This window comes from Taeniopygia guttata, chromosome 7 (genome assembly GCF_048771995.1).
Source record: "Taeniopygia guttata chromosome 7, bTaeGut7.mat, whole genome shotgun sequence".
NCBI classification, from domain to species: Eukaryota; Metazoa; Chordata; class Aves; order Passeriformes; family Estrildidae; genus Taeniopygia; species Taeniopygia guttata.
Genome location: NC_133032.1, coordinates 34160972 through 34179654, shown reverse-complemented (window position 1 = coordinate 34179654; position 18683 = coordinate 34160972). Strand labels below are relative to the sequence as shown.

Genomic DNA, 18683 nt, shown 5'->3' with positions numbered 1-18683 from the left:
TTCTGAAGAAACTTGAATCATGGCTCTTTACTCAAACTCAAGTCTCTAGGATTTTCTCCATCATTAAAGGCTAAATTTAAATGGGGGAAGAGAATCATCTCAGTATATATGATAGCCTGGCCCTGTGATCAACAGAGAACTGCTTTGTGTTGAATGAAAAAATCAAACAAAACTCAAGTAGAAGGAAAGAATTAAATAAAGTATGCAAAAAAAATGGAGGGGGGGGGGGAAAGACATTTAAAATAAAAAATTAGCAATATAAATCTTAGAGGGCAGATCAGGCACACAGATAAAGATGATTTTCATAATATAGGATTTGAAACAAATACGACTTTTTTGTCATTCTCCAAGAGTTAGCTGTGTCACCCAGGGACAAATGCAAGGCCTTATTTCATGTATAATACACAAAAGGCAACGTGCACTTCAGAAAAAGTCCTGCAAAGAGAAGTCAAGCAGTTAGGCAATGCTCCAGCAAACCACTTAAACATCCGGTATGAAAAGTCTCCATGAAGTGCTAGAAAACACACAGAACAACTCAAGAAGGGCAGTGCAAAAGTGACTAAAGAAAACAGAGGTTAAACTTAAGAGTTTTCTCAAGTACTTTTGTAGATTGGGAATTTATGCTTATCCTACCCTCAGTGAAAGTTTCCTTGTACGACAGACTAATTTGTCAAAAGTTTTCTCCTTCTAATCCCTTCCTATTTCTAAATCAGAATTCCTCCAGGGAAGAGTTTATTTGACAAGACTCCAGCACCCTCTGAGAGGAAGCAAAGGAAAAGTTTCTGCAGATGCCAGAAGGGGAGCACCAAGCCTGTCCCCATGGTAAACACAAAAAATGCCTTTCAGACGCCTTCCTCTGAGCCCTCTGGTTGCCATGATGAACACGTGGACCACAGCTTTGCAATCCCACATCTGGATGTTACATCTGAGTTTGTCACTCACACAGTAACAGAGTCAACTTTGAGAAAAGATGCCGAACCACCGCTCAAGACTTTTGGTCAAAGATATTTTCCTAAATCAGTCCAAAAGCGCAGAAGCCCCGAGGTCCCACTAAAGCCTCTCCCACACAACGTTTCCATGAATAGCAACAGTTCCATCAACTCTACCAAGCCAACAGGAGACCTAAGGAAAGCAAAGAGGCAAGACAAGTATTTTAAATACTCATCCTTTCACCCACTGCATGGCCCTGCCCAGAGACACTCAGAGAGCTTTGCATATTTTTTCCCCGAGGACTACTTTGAAGGAGTTCGGATGAAATTTCCACTGTCATGGCCCACGCCCAACGGCCTGACTGCCACCAAAGCTCAGGAGATTTGCCACCAAATTCTTGCACATTCCACCATTGGCTTGGCATGTAAAGGCCTCCTGGCAAAACACCTGGATGAGGCAATTGATATTTGCCTACTGGACCTGCAGCTCAAAGATGACGTGGCTTGGGTGAGGGCACTGATAGCCCTTTTGGAAAATGAGTGTGAAAGGAGAGTGCTGGGGAGCAGGAAGGGAGAGTTCCCTGTTGGAAACCAGCCATCTGCTTCCTGGGAGGAGATCCTGGCTGCTCTCCGGTGTCCCGCGCTCTGCAGCGGCCGCGGGCGCTGCACAGAGCTGGGCTGCCGGTGCCTTGGAGGGCACAGCTCCTACGACTGCAGCATTGCCCAAAGTGAGTAAAGCACTCTTTCCATATTGGCATTATTAGGTAGAACATCTGCACAGAGTTGTTTGTTCTTCAAGCAGCGCTACCAGTAAGGTATTTGATGAATTAGTAATCAGGTTTTGACCTTGAAGAGCCAATCAAAATATCTGGTTGGCTGGTCCTTCATGGGGTTTTTTTGCCTCAGTAACTTTTTAAAAATGGATTTTACAAGCCCCTTAGCAAATTGGTTTTGCAGAAGTGATTTTCTTTACATCTGATCTATCACTGGCATGCTGACAAGCAGGCTTCTCACAAAAAAAGAGGAGCGTCCTGCTCACCTTGTGGTCAATATTCGTGTAAACAGTGTAGAGATATGTCTTTCTTTTTTTTTTCCTGACCAAGAGAAAATAAAATTTGAACATTAATTTCAAGCACTATACTAGTAACAAAACAAAATTAAAAGTGACAAAATGAACAAGTAACCCTTCCAAAGTCAGCAAATAGGGTCAGTCTAGGGTCAGTCACCATGGCTTAGCAGAGACATCCAAATCTCCAGCCAGCCCCAGGAGCCCAGTAGCACATCTGACACCCCAATGTATTTATTATCAGGGATGGGATCATCCATATTCTTCACATTAAACATAACTTTAGTGCATGTGTTTAAAGCAGTTAAAATAGATCCTGACATCCTTTTTTTTTTTTTTTTTTTTTTTTTTGTTAATGACAGGCTAAAATTTGCAGAATAACTATGGAATAATTAATTCTCTTTCACACAGAGAATAACTGACACCAGGGACTGAAAAGTGACTTGAACAATTTTGAAGCAATTGACCAACATACAGTTCAATGTTTAACTTATTTCTCTGTGATACAGAGGGGTTAGGGGAGCCAAATTTTAAAATTTTATTTTGCTATGACTGAAATCTCTCAGATTAAAGGAAAATAGCTTCAATTTGACCTTTCAAGTAAAAGCTGATAGCACCTTGTCTTCTTGCTGTGACATCAGATATAAACAAGGACAGAGAACAGAGCTCAGCCTGCACAGGGAGGTGAGAACTGGAAAATAAACACACATCAGCTGCAGCAAACACCCCCAAAGTCACTGCCTTCCTCTGCCCTGACTGCTTTTTCTCTCTCTTGCTGCCCTTGCCTTGTTCATTTTCAATGTTCAGCTGGGCCGTCTTGTCTAGACAATGCTTCTTCCTGAGTTAAAGAAAAATTGAGAATTAAAAAAGCCAGAAAATTAAAACCATGGTAACAACTGGCTTGCTTAGTTTTCAGGATGTTCTCCCTTGTCTTTGGCATAAATGCAGAGAAGTTAGGAGAAAACTTCACACATTAAATTCATTTCAACATTAACTGTGGAGAGGAAAAAGTACTGACACTGTCTAGAGTGAATCAATGGAATGAGCTGCAATGAGGTCCATTATTAAAGATTATTTAATAATCCATTTATTAGTGATTTAGGATATTTTTATGTAAACAAAAATAGATAAACTGTTTATATATATATATATATATATATATATATATATATATATATATATATACATATATTTATATTTAAATACCCAATCTTGTGAATGAAATATAAAGCAGATCTATACATACAGCCAGAGGTCAGATCCCCTACAAGGAGAAATAAAATCTTATTTCTGGCATGCCAATCACCCTAACATTATAATACTAAGAAAAGGTCATCGAGATAATTTGTTAGAGTCAATCAAGACAAGCCTCCATGGGAGCTTCACCTTTAGCTCTTCTTGAATTTTGAATTTCATTCAGAATATGTTAAAGGATATTTGCTTGTTTTCACATTTCACATGCAGAAATTTTCTACACAATCAGCATGGGATCATTTAGATTGGAAAGGATCTGGGAGATCATGGAATCCAACCCTTAACCCAGCACTGCCATCTTCACCACTAAACCATGTCCCCAAGTGAAACATCTGAGGTGGTTTTTTGAACACTTACAGGCATAGTGACTCCACCACTTCCTTGGGCTGCCTGTTCCAATGCCTGACCACCTTTCCAGTGAATTTATTTTCCTTAATATTCAATTTAAACCTCTCTTGGTGATGACAGCAGCAAGATCCTCTTGCCCTATTGCTTTTTACCCAGGAGAAGAGACCAATCCCCACTAGGTATAATCTCCTTTCAGGTAGTGCTTAGAGCAATAAAATCCCCCCGAGCCTCCTTTTGTCCAGGCTAAACCCCCCAGGGCTGTTCCCCTACGTGTCCCAAGGTACACATGTGGTGGGACACCTCTTTCCAGGGAAAAGCCCAGCAGCACCACACAGCAACAACAAAGCTCTGCAATGTCACTCCAGAGGACTGGAGGTGCTCAGAACCAAGCTCCTGCTGATGTCACTAAAGCCTGGCTTTAACCAGAATAAGTTACAGGAGATGAAGATTAGGATCAATCTCAGAAATAAAGCTGTGTGCTCCGACCAGAACAGCCTGAGCCCCATTCCTGGGAGCTCAGGAGTCCTGGCCTGGCTGGCAGAGCCCAGGAAATCAGCACAGGCAGGATAAGCCCCTGGGCTTTGTGACTAATGAGCAGAGGTTCTGTAGGAAGGGAAAGAACGAGGAGAAATTAAGAATTGAATTAGTTTCCTGCAGGACATATAAAAGTGCTGTGTCTTTCACTTTCTTTTCAAAAAGTCAGGACAGAAGAATCAGGAGAGTTAGTGTTGATCACAGAAATGCTGAGTTTTAAGTGCTAGTGCTAGGGAAAAGTTATTTTCCAGGAGAAGCTGCATGACTAATGAAAGATAAGGTAACTCCTTTTGCTGGCTATATATTTTCCCATCAGTTCCAGAACAAATCTCTGTCTAATTTTCTCAGGCTGGAATTATAGATGTGAATTAAAACTCCCCCAAGATCAAGGAGGCTATCAACAAAATTCAAATACATTTTCCAAGGTCACCCAACCTCAGCTATGCTGCTAATACAGAACAATATATTTTGCCACTGGTTTTGGCCAGCAAACACACACAAAAAGATGGTCCTGCGGTATTTTTAGGATTCTGAATACAGGCCATGATATATTTGAAGTGATTTTAAATGAAAACAGAAATAAAGAGAGAAGATATGGAGTGTGGCCTGCAGATGAGCTCACTCCTCTGCTCTGCCTGACTCCAACAGGAGCAGTCCAGGTGGCCAGAGCTATAATTATCCTCACATGAAAATCGCTATTTGGAGTTGAAAGGCACCTCTGAAACTTGGCAGCACTCCAGAAGCTTAGAATTTCTTAGTGTTGCTTAACATTTCATAACCCCCACCTCCTCCAACACCTGTATAAGGTGCTTAAAATGTCATTACCACCTGTAATTAAAGGCAGAATCCAATTACAGCAGATAGCAAATCAGGTTGGTGCTTACCATTTGTATATATTGACCGTGTTGCTTATTAAAAAAAATCAGGACTAGTAAAGCACACATAGAGTAATGTAATATGCAGATTGTATGAAGCTCTAAAGAGCAATTACAAGATAAAAGGTAATGAGGAATAATAGCGACAAATTAGTTTCAGTGAGGTAATGACACTTCAAGTTTAAATTTCTGCGTGGAAAGTTCTGGGGAGAGAAAAAAATTAACCAGCAAAGAAATCAAAGTGAACAAAAAATGATGGTGGGAAGGTGAGAAAGGGACACTCACCTACCACACTTACAGATATCCCATTTTTATATTAAGACATTTCATTGGTGATATTAAGAGGGACTGTGAACCCAAGTGCATTTTCAGAGCTGTGAGCCACAACCACACAGACCCCCAGACCCATCTGCCACAGCAGCAACGTCGATTACACCCTGTTATTTTTAGAGTGGTTACACCGACCTTCCTGAATTCAGCAGTCTGCTTTGGGTCCTGCTCATCTGCTGTAATTTAATAATATCAATTAAAGCATGCAATATTTTAAAAATATATTTACATTAATATATTTATCATGAGCAAAAGTATGAGGTCAGCTATTTCAGTTCCTCAGACTGGATCTTCCAATGGAAAATGTCTCTCCTCCTTGATCCCATCCCTGATATAAGAATAAGCTCAGAGTTTTGATCAGACCAGGAATGTAAGGTCAGTTACATATTATAGAAATCTCACTGTTTATGTAATTGTGATTTATTTTTGAGCTTAATTCTCATTTTCAAAGACAAAGCACAAGGAAGACATTGAAAGAAAATACTTAATTTTTTTTCAGGATCCCCAGGTGAAAGGGGACAGAGTATTTCAGTTGTCTGTATCAAATTCCAATCTGCTTTGGAGACTTTGTATGGGAGTATACTGACTGACTTTTCTCCCACTTGAATCAAGCCAATGATCTTAAAATTCCAGATCATAATGACTATGTAAGGCTGTTAGGAAGTCAAGTAAATGAATACTTTTTAGCATTTTCAATATGTGTTTTGCTGATGTGATAAAGAGGGAGTCATCAGGGTGTATTGGCTCAATAGATGCTGTTTTTGCATAAATTAAAATAAATAAATTAAAATATTATACAAAGTAAGATTGCATCTTAGACTTTGCAAATTAAATATAATCCATTTCCTAAATGCCCAAGATATCTACAATGAAAAATATTGCTCATTGTGTGTAAGGCTGCTGTTCTCTGTGGCTGGGACCAACTTGTGGTGACCAGACCTTCAAGGGAGAATTCCATTTAATAGCACCACAAGGGACCCAGAAACAGTTACCAGAAACAGTGACCCTTTCCACAGGAATTGATCATTTTTTTTTCAAATCACTTGGGCTTGTAAAAAAACAACCAAGCTTCTGGCTAATATGGCAAAACATGTTCTATGGCAGAGGATGCAGTACACTTAAGCAATTCCATTGATTTTTTCAAAATTGAATTTCATACGAAGATTCAAATGTGCTTGTGAGAACAGCAAAAACCATGCTTACTGTTTTAAACTTTTCTAATCAAACAGAGTACTATTGCTATAAAAAATGTTAAAATGCATCATTCCTTAAAAAGCCCTTCTTCTTTTCAAATAGTAAGTCATTGGACTTAATTCTACTCTTCATTACAACAATTCCATTGACATTGGTAGACATAGTATTAACAAAATCACAGTTCCTGTCACTTTGATGAAGTCACACTATCAAGACAAAAATCAGGTCTCTTATTCACATATGTTATTTTGTTTTTCCCTTTTTCTCATACTAATTCTTGACTTTTACATTACACAATGTTGAATTTTTTTGTCTAGCCAGCTGAGGGAGGTTTGAAACTTTCCACTGCCTGCAGCCTCCCCATTCCCTCTCATGTTTAAGGGTTCACTTGGCAGCTGATGGGTGTGAGGCAGTGTTCTTGTACTAAAGTTTAGAAGCTGGGGCGTCTGTTTCTGTGAAATACATTTTTCTTCAGCAATGAATCCTGTAAGGCAGGGAATATTTCAAGCAGATCCCTATGAAGCATTGCAGCATAAACCACATTTTACACACAGCTCCCCTCCCACTGGGACTGTGCTCTTTACACTGGGCTTAAAGATATTAAGGATATATTCTTATTACCTTTAAGCTGACATTAAAGAAGTCTCACTAAGATATCAATACTCCATAAAAGAGGTTCTATAAAGCTTGAAAATGAAAACTTTTCTTTTGAGACTTGTTATCTCCACTTACTATGAATTTTTACCAATACTGGAAAGTAGATAAAGAATAAATATGAAGATACATATTATGCAATTTAAGATTACATTGTGTTCAGCTAGTCAGCTTTTTCCTAGTTAAAACAATTTATGATTTAGTACTGAAAGAAAACTGGGGAAAATATCTTTTAAATATTTATGTGCAAAACACACCTTCCTTCTCCCAGCCATCTGCATAGGAGTGGTCCTTATCATCACAGGGGCTCTGGCACAGGTTGCCCAAAAAAACTGTGGCTCTCCTATCCCTGGAAGGGTTCAGGGCCAGTTTGGATGAAACTTGTAGCATCCTATATGAAGAAAATTATTCTATGGTGTCTTCAGGTCTGGGCCATAAAAATTTACACAAATACATTATTTTCAGGCTAAAAGCAGTATTAACAGACATAATTTTAAAAGGTATAATGATTAAATATCAAGCTTTGAGATTACTTGTCAAAACATTGATTTTTGAACAGAGGACTTGTCACCTTTTGAAAATAGCACTCTTGTTCTTTTAGGGGAATGAACACCTCCAACCACAAAAGTTTAATAAGAACTACAAAATTTGAAAAAGAAAACCAGCTTAGAATCAAAAGAGGAAAAAAAGCACAAACTTTAACTACCACAGATGCATCCTGACTGACACCCACATACTCTGCCCAGAGAAACATTTTTCTCAGTCACATCAAACATCTTTGTAGGCAATTCTCAGGGACTGGGAGCTCCTTGCTAGTTTTGAAGCATTTCTTCTTTTCACAGCTGTTTTGCTTTAGTTTTTCCTGGTGCAGATGCAATAAAAAAGCATCTGAAATGGCAAACATCAATACCAGCTTTAATTTACTGTTTTAAGTCCCAGTTCTTTCCATTTGAGGCACAGACCTGGCTGAGCAGGAGGAAGACTATTAGCTTTATAGTTACTAAGTCAATAGAAAATGAATTTTAAAAGGATATCAAATCTTGGTGATAAGGGACATGAAAGGTTGCATGCTCAGTTATCCATTCTATTCCCTGCAAACCAGGTCAGGGAAATCAGTCTTTTCTACAGATTAGTTTATTTGTTTTAATGCAAAATGAAAACAGTGAAAACAGTCCAATGAAACATGTAGCTAAACAAAACCATTTTCCAAAGAACACAGAATTAAATTGCTAGAGAAGTTTAAAAAATTACAGGTCTCATTCAAACTGACCAAAGCCAGACACCCCAGAAGCACACCTATAACTTCTTTATTTATCAGGCTGTTTACAGGTACCACAGGAAATTTCAACCTTAAATCTTGTTAAAACCAAAAGAAAACAAAAAGCCCTGAAAAAACAACCTCTTTCTCCAAATACTCACAGTGCACATACAAGATAAATAACAAATTCACAACAGTTTATAAACTAAAACTAAAACTTGCAAACCATTCAAAGGTCTGATTTAAGCTGACCAAAACCAAAAATTCAGAGCAAACCTTTAAGGCCTTGACATCATGTTTTATGTTGCATAAAGACCCCACAATCCACCAGAACATTCAACCAATTGTGAACAAAACCCCGAGTGTAATAACCAGATTTAATGTAATTCAGTAACTTTAAACATGAGAAAATTACTAAAAACAACTAATTTGGCACTAGAGTGGACATAAGGACCAAGATGATACCACGATGACCCAAATCCTTTTCGTGGCATCACTGCACTCACTCTTAGGAGGCCTCAAGATGCTGCCAAGGGTTCTTCCCTAAAGTGGCATTGAGGGACAAAAACTGAGACCTGCTTTGCTGTGCCAGTGAGCACCATGAATGCACAACCAGAACCTTACATGAGGTCACCTCTCCAGGCCATCTGGAAAAGAAGAAATATTCTTTAGCCAACAGCCCAATCCTCTTCTTTTCTATAGCTGAAGTACATTGCTAATAAGCCTTTTAAAAATAGAAGGATTAAATAAACTTAAAATGTCATAGTGAGATTTCTAAAGCAAAAAATAATCTACCATATTGTTGCAGCACATGGATGCTTTCAGTGAGAAATTGAACCAGGCCATTTCTCATGCAAGGGAGTTCTTGCAGAATTCTTTTTCCCCACACTCTCTCAGGGCTCATTTCTGCAATCCATACTGGATACCAGAGACACTCAATGCAGAAAACAAGATTCACTCTTTGCCAGCTAAAGGTCACAGATCTAGAGTTTGGTACTATGGAAACAGAGTTGTTTAGGTTGGAAAAAATTCCTAAGGTCTGTGAGTCCAACTGTTAATCCAGCACTGCCAAGCCCAGCACTAAACCATGTCCCCAAGTGCCACATCTACACAGCTTTTAAATACCCCAGGGATGGTGACTCTGCCACTTCCCTGAGAAGCCCATTCCAGTGCTTGACCACCCTTTCAGTGCAGAAAGTTTCCATAATATCCCATCTAACATCCCCTGTGTGATATTCACATTCTCTGGACAGACAGACATAATTCTGTCTCTCAGGAGAAGCACAGAGAGAAGAAGAGAAAATCTTTACCTCTGCTCCTTTGTTTTCCCCATGTGGAATGTGGTGTGGGGATTGTTCACCTGAAGTGATGGCTGGGTTGGATTCTGGTGAAGGTTGTTTGGGGTCAGTGACCAGTGGATCCAGCTGTGGCTCAGATTCTCAGCAGAGAGTCATGAGTTTGAGTTAGATGGGTAAGTAAGAAATAAGTATGTAGAATAGTATAGTATCTCTTTAAATAGTATATTAATGTAATATAGTATCATTTTAATAAAATGACCCTTCAATCTTCTGATCAGGAGCCAGACATCATCATTTCTTCCCTGGATCTGGAGATTGCTGTGTTTTACTGTACCTCTGCTGCAATTTGAGTCCATTTTCTCTTGCCCTGTCACTTGCTAGTTGGGAAAAGAGACCAAGGCACATTTTGCCATACCCTGCTTTCTGGGAGTTGTAGAAAGAGGGTCCCCATGAGCCTTCTTTTCTCCAGACTAGACACCCTCAGCTCCTTCAGCTGCTCTGGTCCTCTGAGACCTGGGTTTGGAAGCAGGAAAAAACACAGTTTTCATTTAGAAGCCAGGGTGTCACTGATGTGCATGACTTCTGGCAAAGAGCATATGGCTGCTGATAGTTTTTTCTTAGGGAGGATTGTCAAATGAGCTTTGGGTCATGGATAGCACAAGTTCCAGTATAATGCATGCCATGATTGTGTCTATGATTAGCAAACAACATTATATACAAAAGAAATACAATATTTGTGCAAACATTTGAATGGAGGCAGACTCAGACTTGCTCTGTCCAAGCTGTAGAGAAAATTGAGCATCAGTTTGCTCTGATACAGAACCCTCATACCTAGGGTAGCTGGAGGTCCACATCCACACCATCAAGCTCTGTCATGGAAAATTGTTCAATCAGCTACCTGATTCAAAGGCAGGGACATCTGGGCATCTTTACTTTCTCACTTCAGTAAAGATTTAACCCAACCCAGCACTTATGATCTGCTTCTTGATTTGCTTTTCATGTCTTAGATTGCTTCTTTATCATCCCCTTTAAGAAAAGCAGGGTAGTTCCTTTCCTTCTCTTTATTCAAACAAAATTTCTGCTGGTTTAAATTTCAGGTCTGCTGGTCTAAATTTCAGGTCTGCTGGTCCAGCCCAAAGCCTCATGTGTAGTTTTCAAACATTGCAGAGGGAAGTTTATTTGTGCTGGGATACTTTTCTAATCAAATAGTAAATCCAACATGAACCATTTCTATCTGTCAGTAAGACTTCAATAAGTGTAGTTTTGCAATATTCTTGATTTTTGCAATATTCTTGACACAAAATCAAGTCTTCATTTTCCTTCTACAACTGTGCATATTATTTACATAATACACTGCAAACAATACCTGTAAACACAACCATGTATTTATGTGGGGGGGTTTCAGTCTATTATTTAGCCTGTGATCCTTGTCAGGTTTGATTCATGTAAATGATTACAGAATGAAACTGCACCATCAGCAGCTCTGAATTTACTGTTATTTCCTGGAAATTCCTGCTGGAGATGGGAGGAGAAGGAAGGGAAGGCAGGGGAGGTGTGCCTTGAGGACAAGCATTGCAAACCAAAGAGGACAGAGCCTTTATTCTGTCTGGAGGCCTTTGAGATTTCCACCTTCAACAACAGACCCTTCTCTCCATTTTATCTAAAGAGAATTTCATTAAAACACAAGATTATCTTTATTTTTTTCCCCCAACATTTCCTGCTGTTCACACTGTCCTTATGCAATGCTCTGCCAGATGACAGTTCCTTTTTTTTTTTGTGTTTACTTGCTGTGGGTACAGAGTGAGCACTGGAAATGCAGAGGGATGCCCATGCCTGAGCCAGTGGATGTGAACACACAGCTCCTTAAATCCTCTCCAGAACTGCTGCAGCCTGTCACACATCTGAGCTCCAGGTGCCACCCTGAGCTTCAGTTTTTAATCTACTAGTAAAAGTCAAAGCACATTTTTGCCCTATAGGCCATACAGAGAAAAGGAGAATGTTCTGTCCTGGATTTAGTTGTATTTTGGCATTCACACTCCCTAACCATAAAATATTAATGCTAAAATATATCATACTTTTTACAAGCACCTTCCAGGACTGCCTGATTACCTACAGATTTCTCTCCTCTCTAACTTGCCCCTCTACAGACATCAGACATCCATGCCAGGTGTTCACAACCTCAGCTTGCTCTGCACTTTTGCCCTCGCTCTCACCTTTGTGATGTTTCCCAGCTATTTTTATTGCTCCCGTCCTTCCTCCCTCCAGTCTTTAGCTGAACTACTTGCAGCTCTTTTGCTGAGGTTTCTCAGGCTCTCCAATATTTCCTTCTGATGTCAGCACCTCTCTGGACTTCCAACTACCCCTCCATGAACCACATCTTGATCCCTGTACCCAGCAAGAACAGGGTTTGGATGTTTGAGTGCCCAGCTGCCAAGAGACTTTTCCAAAGCCAATGGAAGGGAGAATTCCTCTCCCTTTTTTTTGGTTGAAACTGGCTAAAATGCAACAACATTAGAAGGCAGAGGGGAACCTCATTAAAACCAAATGGCTGAAATTCCTACATCCATTACATGTGACATTATTTTTTAAAAAAGATAAAAGTAACAACCCTTGTCAATATTTATGTACTTCCTATACTGAGGTCCAAAGGTTGAACTCTAGTGTCCATTTCTTTAAAAAAGAAACATTGTAATTACTTTTATTTTCCATCAGATTTAAAGCTGGTAAGACACTGATGTTTGTAGCTGTTGCCAAGTAGTGTTTGTATTAAGGAAAGGCTTTTCCATGTTCTCATGCCCTGCCAGCAAGTCTGGGGATGCACAGAGAGCTGGGAGGGGACACCAACAGGACAGCTGATCCCCACTGACCACAGGGATATCCCATTCCGTGTGGCATTACTCTCAGTGCATAAACTGAGGGGAAAGCTGGGCAGGGATCACTGCTCAGGTACTGCCTGGGCAAATCTTGGCAAGTGGTGAGCAATTGCATTGTGCATCACTTGTATAAATTCTAAATATTTTATCATTATTACTATCATGACTGTATTTTCTTCCTTCTTACTCCCATTAAACTGCCCTTAAACCAGCTCACACATTTTCTCACTCTCTCCCTTTTGATTATGTCCCTGATCGGGCCAGGAGGGGCAGTGAGCAAGTGCCTGTGTGATATTCAGTTCCTGGCTGGGGTTAAGCCCTGACAAGTGTGCACAGAATGGTTTGAGTGAAATAAATACAAAATGCTGAGCTGATACTGTAAGTCACTGGGTAAAGCACTGGGGCTGGGTAAACTTGCCCTGGCTCTGACACGGGAGTGTGGCCATAAAGATGTAAGGAAACCCTTGGGGAAGTGCAGGGGTTTAATCAACAGAGCTGAGAGAGCTTTTGTGGAACAGGAAGGGCTGCAGGAGCACATTCCTGTGCCACACTCCTTCCCAGGCTCTGAGACTCTGCTTCACCCAGAGAAGCCTGAAAATCTGCAGTGATAATGAAAACATTAATGCAATCCAAGCTACCTCAGTACTAGTGGGGCTAACTATTAAAATCTCATGAAAAACATAATGAAGCATTTTTATTTTTTAATTTTCATGCACTAACCACAGAAGAAGGCAATTTATCAAAACCAGTCACCACATCTGACTAATAGTTTTGTACATTACAGGAATCCACCAGTAAAACTGATGGAAGCTGATAAGCTGTAAACGATTTCTCTTCTTGTAAATATTGCAAAGTGTCCAGCAGTGTTGATAATACTGCTGCAATAAAATCAATTAAAAAAAAAAAAAGAAACAAAAGCTAAAAGCACTTCAAAAGTGCAGGGGGAAAAAAAAGTATTTTCATTTTTTTCATGTTTATGTTGTTTTCCTTCCTTTTTTCTCTGGGAAAAAAACACAAGTCATGTGGCTCTGTTGTTGCAGGCTGCAGTCTGGTGGGATGGCAGTGTTTCAACAGCATTTTCCTAATGGCAGCCTAAATGGCAGAGCCCTAAAGGAACAGCGAGGTGCTGGGGAAGGTTATCAGCTCCACTCAGGGCATTTTGCCCTTTGAATCAGAGCTGAACTAAGGTACCATTAAAATATTAGGTAGTGGAGAGCTGCTGTTTTAGCCATGCTACAGCTCAGAGAAAACTGATGGGTGATATTACTTTGCCAGAGCTGTTGTGATGGGGCTGGGAAAAGGAAGCTAAGCAGGGATAACAAGTGGGACTCCACTCTGCTGGTGAGCAACATCCCTCCCAGGGCTGCTGGTCATGCCCCTGCTATTAAGTGTTGTTCAGGAGACAAGAAGAAATTGTTCTGCTTTGTGTTACTTGTCATCATAGTCGTTTCTCCCAGCCACTAGATCTACAAATAGTATAAATGAAAATATGCAGCCATGCTCCCAACTGACTGCTATTATTGATGTATGATATTGGAGCCATTCTGAGTCTTGTGCTACTCAAGGGCTGGTGCAAATATCTACCTATCAAATATAATTTTTCTTAATTAAGGGTGTGAATTCTGATATCCAATGGACTTGCATTTTTCCTCTGTTGAAATAACCCCAATGTGAAAGCAATGAGCAATTTTAAAAGGTGAATCCCCAAAGTACAACAGAACCCAAATGAAACTTTACCTGAGAACCGTAAAACATTTTTTACACAGTAATGGGTGGAAGTCAGCCTTATTAGGGGGCCAGCACAGGCTGTACATAACTTAAGCTCTACTTAAGGTCTTAATGTTGGATTTAAGTGAAACTTAGCTAGTGTATGACCTTTGTGCTGACACAGTGCACAGCTGAGTGCTACCATTAATGATTTAACCCTCATAAGAAAGCTTTACTTTAAGGACCATTTTTCTGCTGCCAAAACTTTAGGGGAAAAAACAACCAACAAAACAAAAACATCGGGCTGGCTTTTCCCCTGGTTTTTAACACTCCAGGGATCCTGGTGACATGGTCATCTCTTGTTCCCATGTGTCTCTCTGCTATGGGATGAGGCTTTATCCTCTCAGTTGTGCTCCCATCCTGGTGACTGGGTCAGGGATGTATTACTGGGTCAGCAAATGTATTGCCACTGGATACTTAGGTCAACAGAAGTTTTAGCCCTAGAGACCTTTTAAGACAAAGCCTCAGCTTCAGAAAATTGATTCAGGAGCCATGGCACTCACTAATACATCTTGCAGCACTGGGTGCACAGGACAATATTTAATGGAGGTTTGCTGCTTCCCCTTTTGACAACTGCTGTTTCTCTGTTCAAGAGAAATCCCCAGGGAGGCAAGGAAGACCCTAAGGAAAAGTATTAAACTGCAACAACCAGGAACAACTACACCAAAATCTCTGATGAAGCAGAAGAGAACAGCGTGTAAGTGGTGCTCTCTAAAGCTTTGTATCCATCTCACCCTGCAGAGCAAGCTTTGGAAATCACAGCCCTGGAGAACGGGGGCCTCTGCGACGTCCGAGCCTCGGACTGCAGCAGGATCCGGGCGTTTGGCCTCGGGTTCGAGGAGTCTCCCAGCCTGCACTGCCAGGTCACCCGGCTAATCGTAAGCAGCCTCCTAAAATATGGGTGATACAGTCAAATGTTGATGTGTTTATACAGAAATCCTTTACTCTGGTCTGTGCTATCTTCCCTCAATGCTTCAGCAGGTTACGAGTACCCACCAAGCCCACTGCAAAGTGTTTGCTACAAGTGAGGGGAGCTGAAGAGGCTCAGAACTTTCCAGGACTTGTTCCCTGGAAATGCACAGTAATGAGTTCTTGCTCATTATCTCTGTGGAGTTTTGTTTGATTCCTGTTTGGTTCAGCTGCTCTGTAGTCCATTGAAGCCTGAAATCACAATATTATTTCTCATTTTGTACATCTGGAATCACTACACTTAGTTGTTTTCCTAAACACATTTAAATGTTAAGTTTTGTGGTTGAATATAGGGTTTCCTCACCACAGTTACAGAGGCTGTTATTTGAATTTTCTTAGTCATACTTCAACACCAAATCAGAGGTTTTGATGAGCATCAAACCCATCTCTTATGCAAGCACTGTAATTTTATCATAAACAACTATACACAGGCAATGCTGCAACTGAGTTATTTGGCGGATCAGCATCCTCAGATATGAAATGTTTGATTAAACTCATAAATCCACCTCAGAACAGACACTCAGTCTGACTCCCAGTCAGTGCTGGCATGCTCACGAGGCACAGCTGAGATTTGCTGAGCCCCCTTAGGGCTCCATAGGCTCTCACCAGTTGGAATGTTTTGTGCAGCTGATCTGGAGGAGTAGCTGACATCACCTTCAAGAAGCCAGGAGCCAGCTGCTGAGCTCCAGGAGGAAACACAAAGTCACTCCATTACATCACCCCATCTCATCCCAGCTGCTCATCCCAAGTGCAGACCACAGCACTTCCTAAATCAATAGACCAACTGCATGCCTAGCTAAGCATGGCTTCCCCTTTGCTGTAGCTATAGTAACAACATGTTTCCTTTTAAATAAACCTAGGAATGCCTTATATTATTGATTAGAAATATAAACATACACTGACAACTGGAATCTCTTTATGAGACTTCATTTTCTTCACTCTCCCTCTGCTTTACTGTAGCATCTCAATGGAGAATGGATGTCAAGAGAAGAAGAAAGCACAAAAGCAGATTTTCTGAGCTCTGAGGCTGTTGACTGCCAGATCCCCCTCCTGAACATCACAGAGGCTGTGCACTTCGTGGCTGGTGACGAGCCATTGGCAAGATGGCAAGTGAAAGTAGGAATTTTATCAAGTTTCTAAGAAGCGTTTTAGAAAGAGAAAAATCAGTTGTCATGGTGAATTAAAATGCAAAGCACAATTTGCTTCCTTTCAGAAATGAAATGCCTGTAGAAATTCTCACACTAATGTCACATAGAGAAAAAAACACCCCACCAACCAAAACAATGAGCTAAACCTAGGTGTCTCTCTAGCCAATCCAAAAGGGCAAATTACAACCACTTCTAGAGGTAATACTTGAGTTTGATGCAGTTGTGTTAATCAATTGTTAATCATTAGTATTCCATTTCTGAAAACCCCAGCTCAAACTCCTGATTAGACAGCAAGACTCGAGAGCTTTGACTCCCTGGGTACATGAGCAGGCTGGCTCCTGGGCAGGCTTGAGCTGGGATGTCACTGTCACAGTCATGGTCTGAATGGCTGCAGGAAGAAGCCTGTGCAGTATCTGCTTCTTCTGGGTTCTCTGCTGCAGTTTTAGCCCCATTTTTTTTCACTAAATGGTACCTATTTTTCTAAATATCCCCAGGAAACAAGTGCCTTCCTAACCCTGCACGCCTGCTGCCCTTGGACTCGCTCTAGGCCTAGATGGTTATTTTCTGCACATCAGTTGTTTTTTACAAGACTGAGATCTTTTAAAGGCTCTGAAGCTGAAGAGAATATATTGCCATTGTAGGGAGACTACAGATGTGCTCTGAAAATTGCAGCATGCCAAATGAAACACGTAAAACACTCCCCTCACCACTGCCTGTCCTGCACCCAGCTGAGGACACGTGCTGCCACGTGGCCTGGGGGAAACAGAAGGATGTTTGGCAGGGCACATCTTCTATCAGTCATTTATTTTGAAAAGATAAGGATTTGGGAGTTTAGGACATTAGGGTAAAACCCTGTGGGTACAGAGGCTGTTTGCTGCTGGGGTGGAGCTTGGACCTTCTTTGTGTCACAGACCAGGATTGAGCCAGGAGGGGAGGTGCTCTGCTCAGGGCTCCAAAACTTCTCCAAAAAGGTATTGAACTCTGCCAGCTGGGAGATGAAATGCTGCCTCATGGTAGAAGGACCTGAGAGGGAAACCCTCTGGGTGTTCCTGGCCAAGCCAGCTAAAATCATGCTATGGACACAGGAAGGTTTCTCCAGTGCTCCAGGACATTGTCCTCACAGCACAGGTCCCTTACAACTCTGATTGTGTTCAAGCGCTTCCTTTCAGCCCTGAGGAGGTCTGTACAATTTTTCTCATTCTTTTCCCTCAAAAACAGCTACAAAAACTCTTTCCAGGCACTAAAGCTCCAGAAACCCTCTGCACCTGGAAGCTTTCTGCCCTTTCCCTCTCCTTCAAACCCTGCAGAGGAACCAGGCTGACGGCTACGCAGCGAATGCTCAATTAAATCGTCTCCATCTGCACGTGAGCCTGGAACTCCTGTGGATCTTTAGATGAACAAATTGGGAAGGCAGAGCCTAGTGCTCAGTTTCAAAGACAGCTGGCCTTACATGGCAGCACAGAGAACAAAATCATGGAGCTTTTCAAGATAAAAAATTACTTTCAACTAATTCCACAGGTGTTCAAAAATTCAGGAAATTCCTCTTAAGACTTATTGCAGCTCATAAGACTTATTGATGATCTGGGTATCCACGTATCTACTTTTTAAAACATAGCTAAAGGATTTTTCAGAACCAAAAGTCAACACAATTATTTCTGGAAATGTCACTGTTCAATATTTTCAGAATCTCTCCCCTTTCCCATATCAAATCTCAAAGGAATCAGAAAAATTTCACTACAGCTTTTCTCACTACCAGTACTGGGGGAGCAGAAGCTCTTCTCAGCACTCTTTCATTTAATCTCCTGTTGTAGTCATGTTTCAGATTTTGCCCATTGTTCCCAAAACATGCTGCTGAACGCAGATAAGAAAGTACATGTGGCTACACCAGAGTATTTGGCATAATTAATTGAGATATCAAAATACAAACCCATGCTTGGGCAGCAGATGACTTGAGCTGTCCAGGCAGATGCCTGGGTGAAGAGGTGAAAGAGTTTGGCAGGCATTTATCTAATTTGGAAAGCAGCTCTCATCCTTTTCATTAAGTTGTTGCTGTATTTGTCTAGAATAGGGAAAAAAAAAATCACAAAAAATTCAGTGAAACAAAAACTGAATTTGAATTCAGAAGAGTTTTACACCTTTCAATTTTTTTTTTAAACTTTCTTACAAAGTCTATGTAGAGTGATGCC

General features: G+C 40.8%; 1 protein-coding gene across 1 annotated transcript in view; it reads left to right on the top strand.

Annotated features, from left to right (window-relative positions):
- LOC101234197 (von Willebrand factor D and EGF domain-containing protein-like) overlaps nt 1–18683 on the top strand; it is a 133851-nt gene that overhangs the window by 47524 nt on the left and 67644 nt on the right. Inside the window, exons 11-13 of the mRNA XM_041717675.2 lie at nt 714–1657; nt 15122–15258; nt 16310–16465. Coding sequence (XP_041573609.2) covers nt 714–1657; nt 15122–15258; nt 16310–16465 — 1237 coding nt within the window. The remainder of the gene's footprint in view (nt 1–713; nt 1658–15121; nt 15259–16309; nt 16466–18683) is intronic.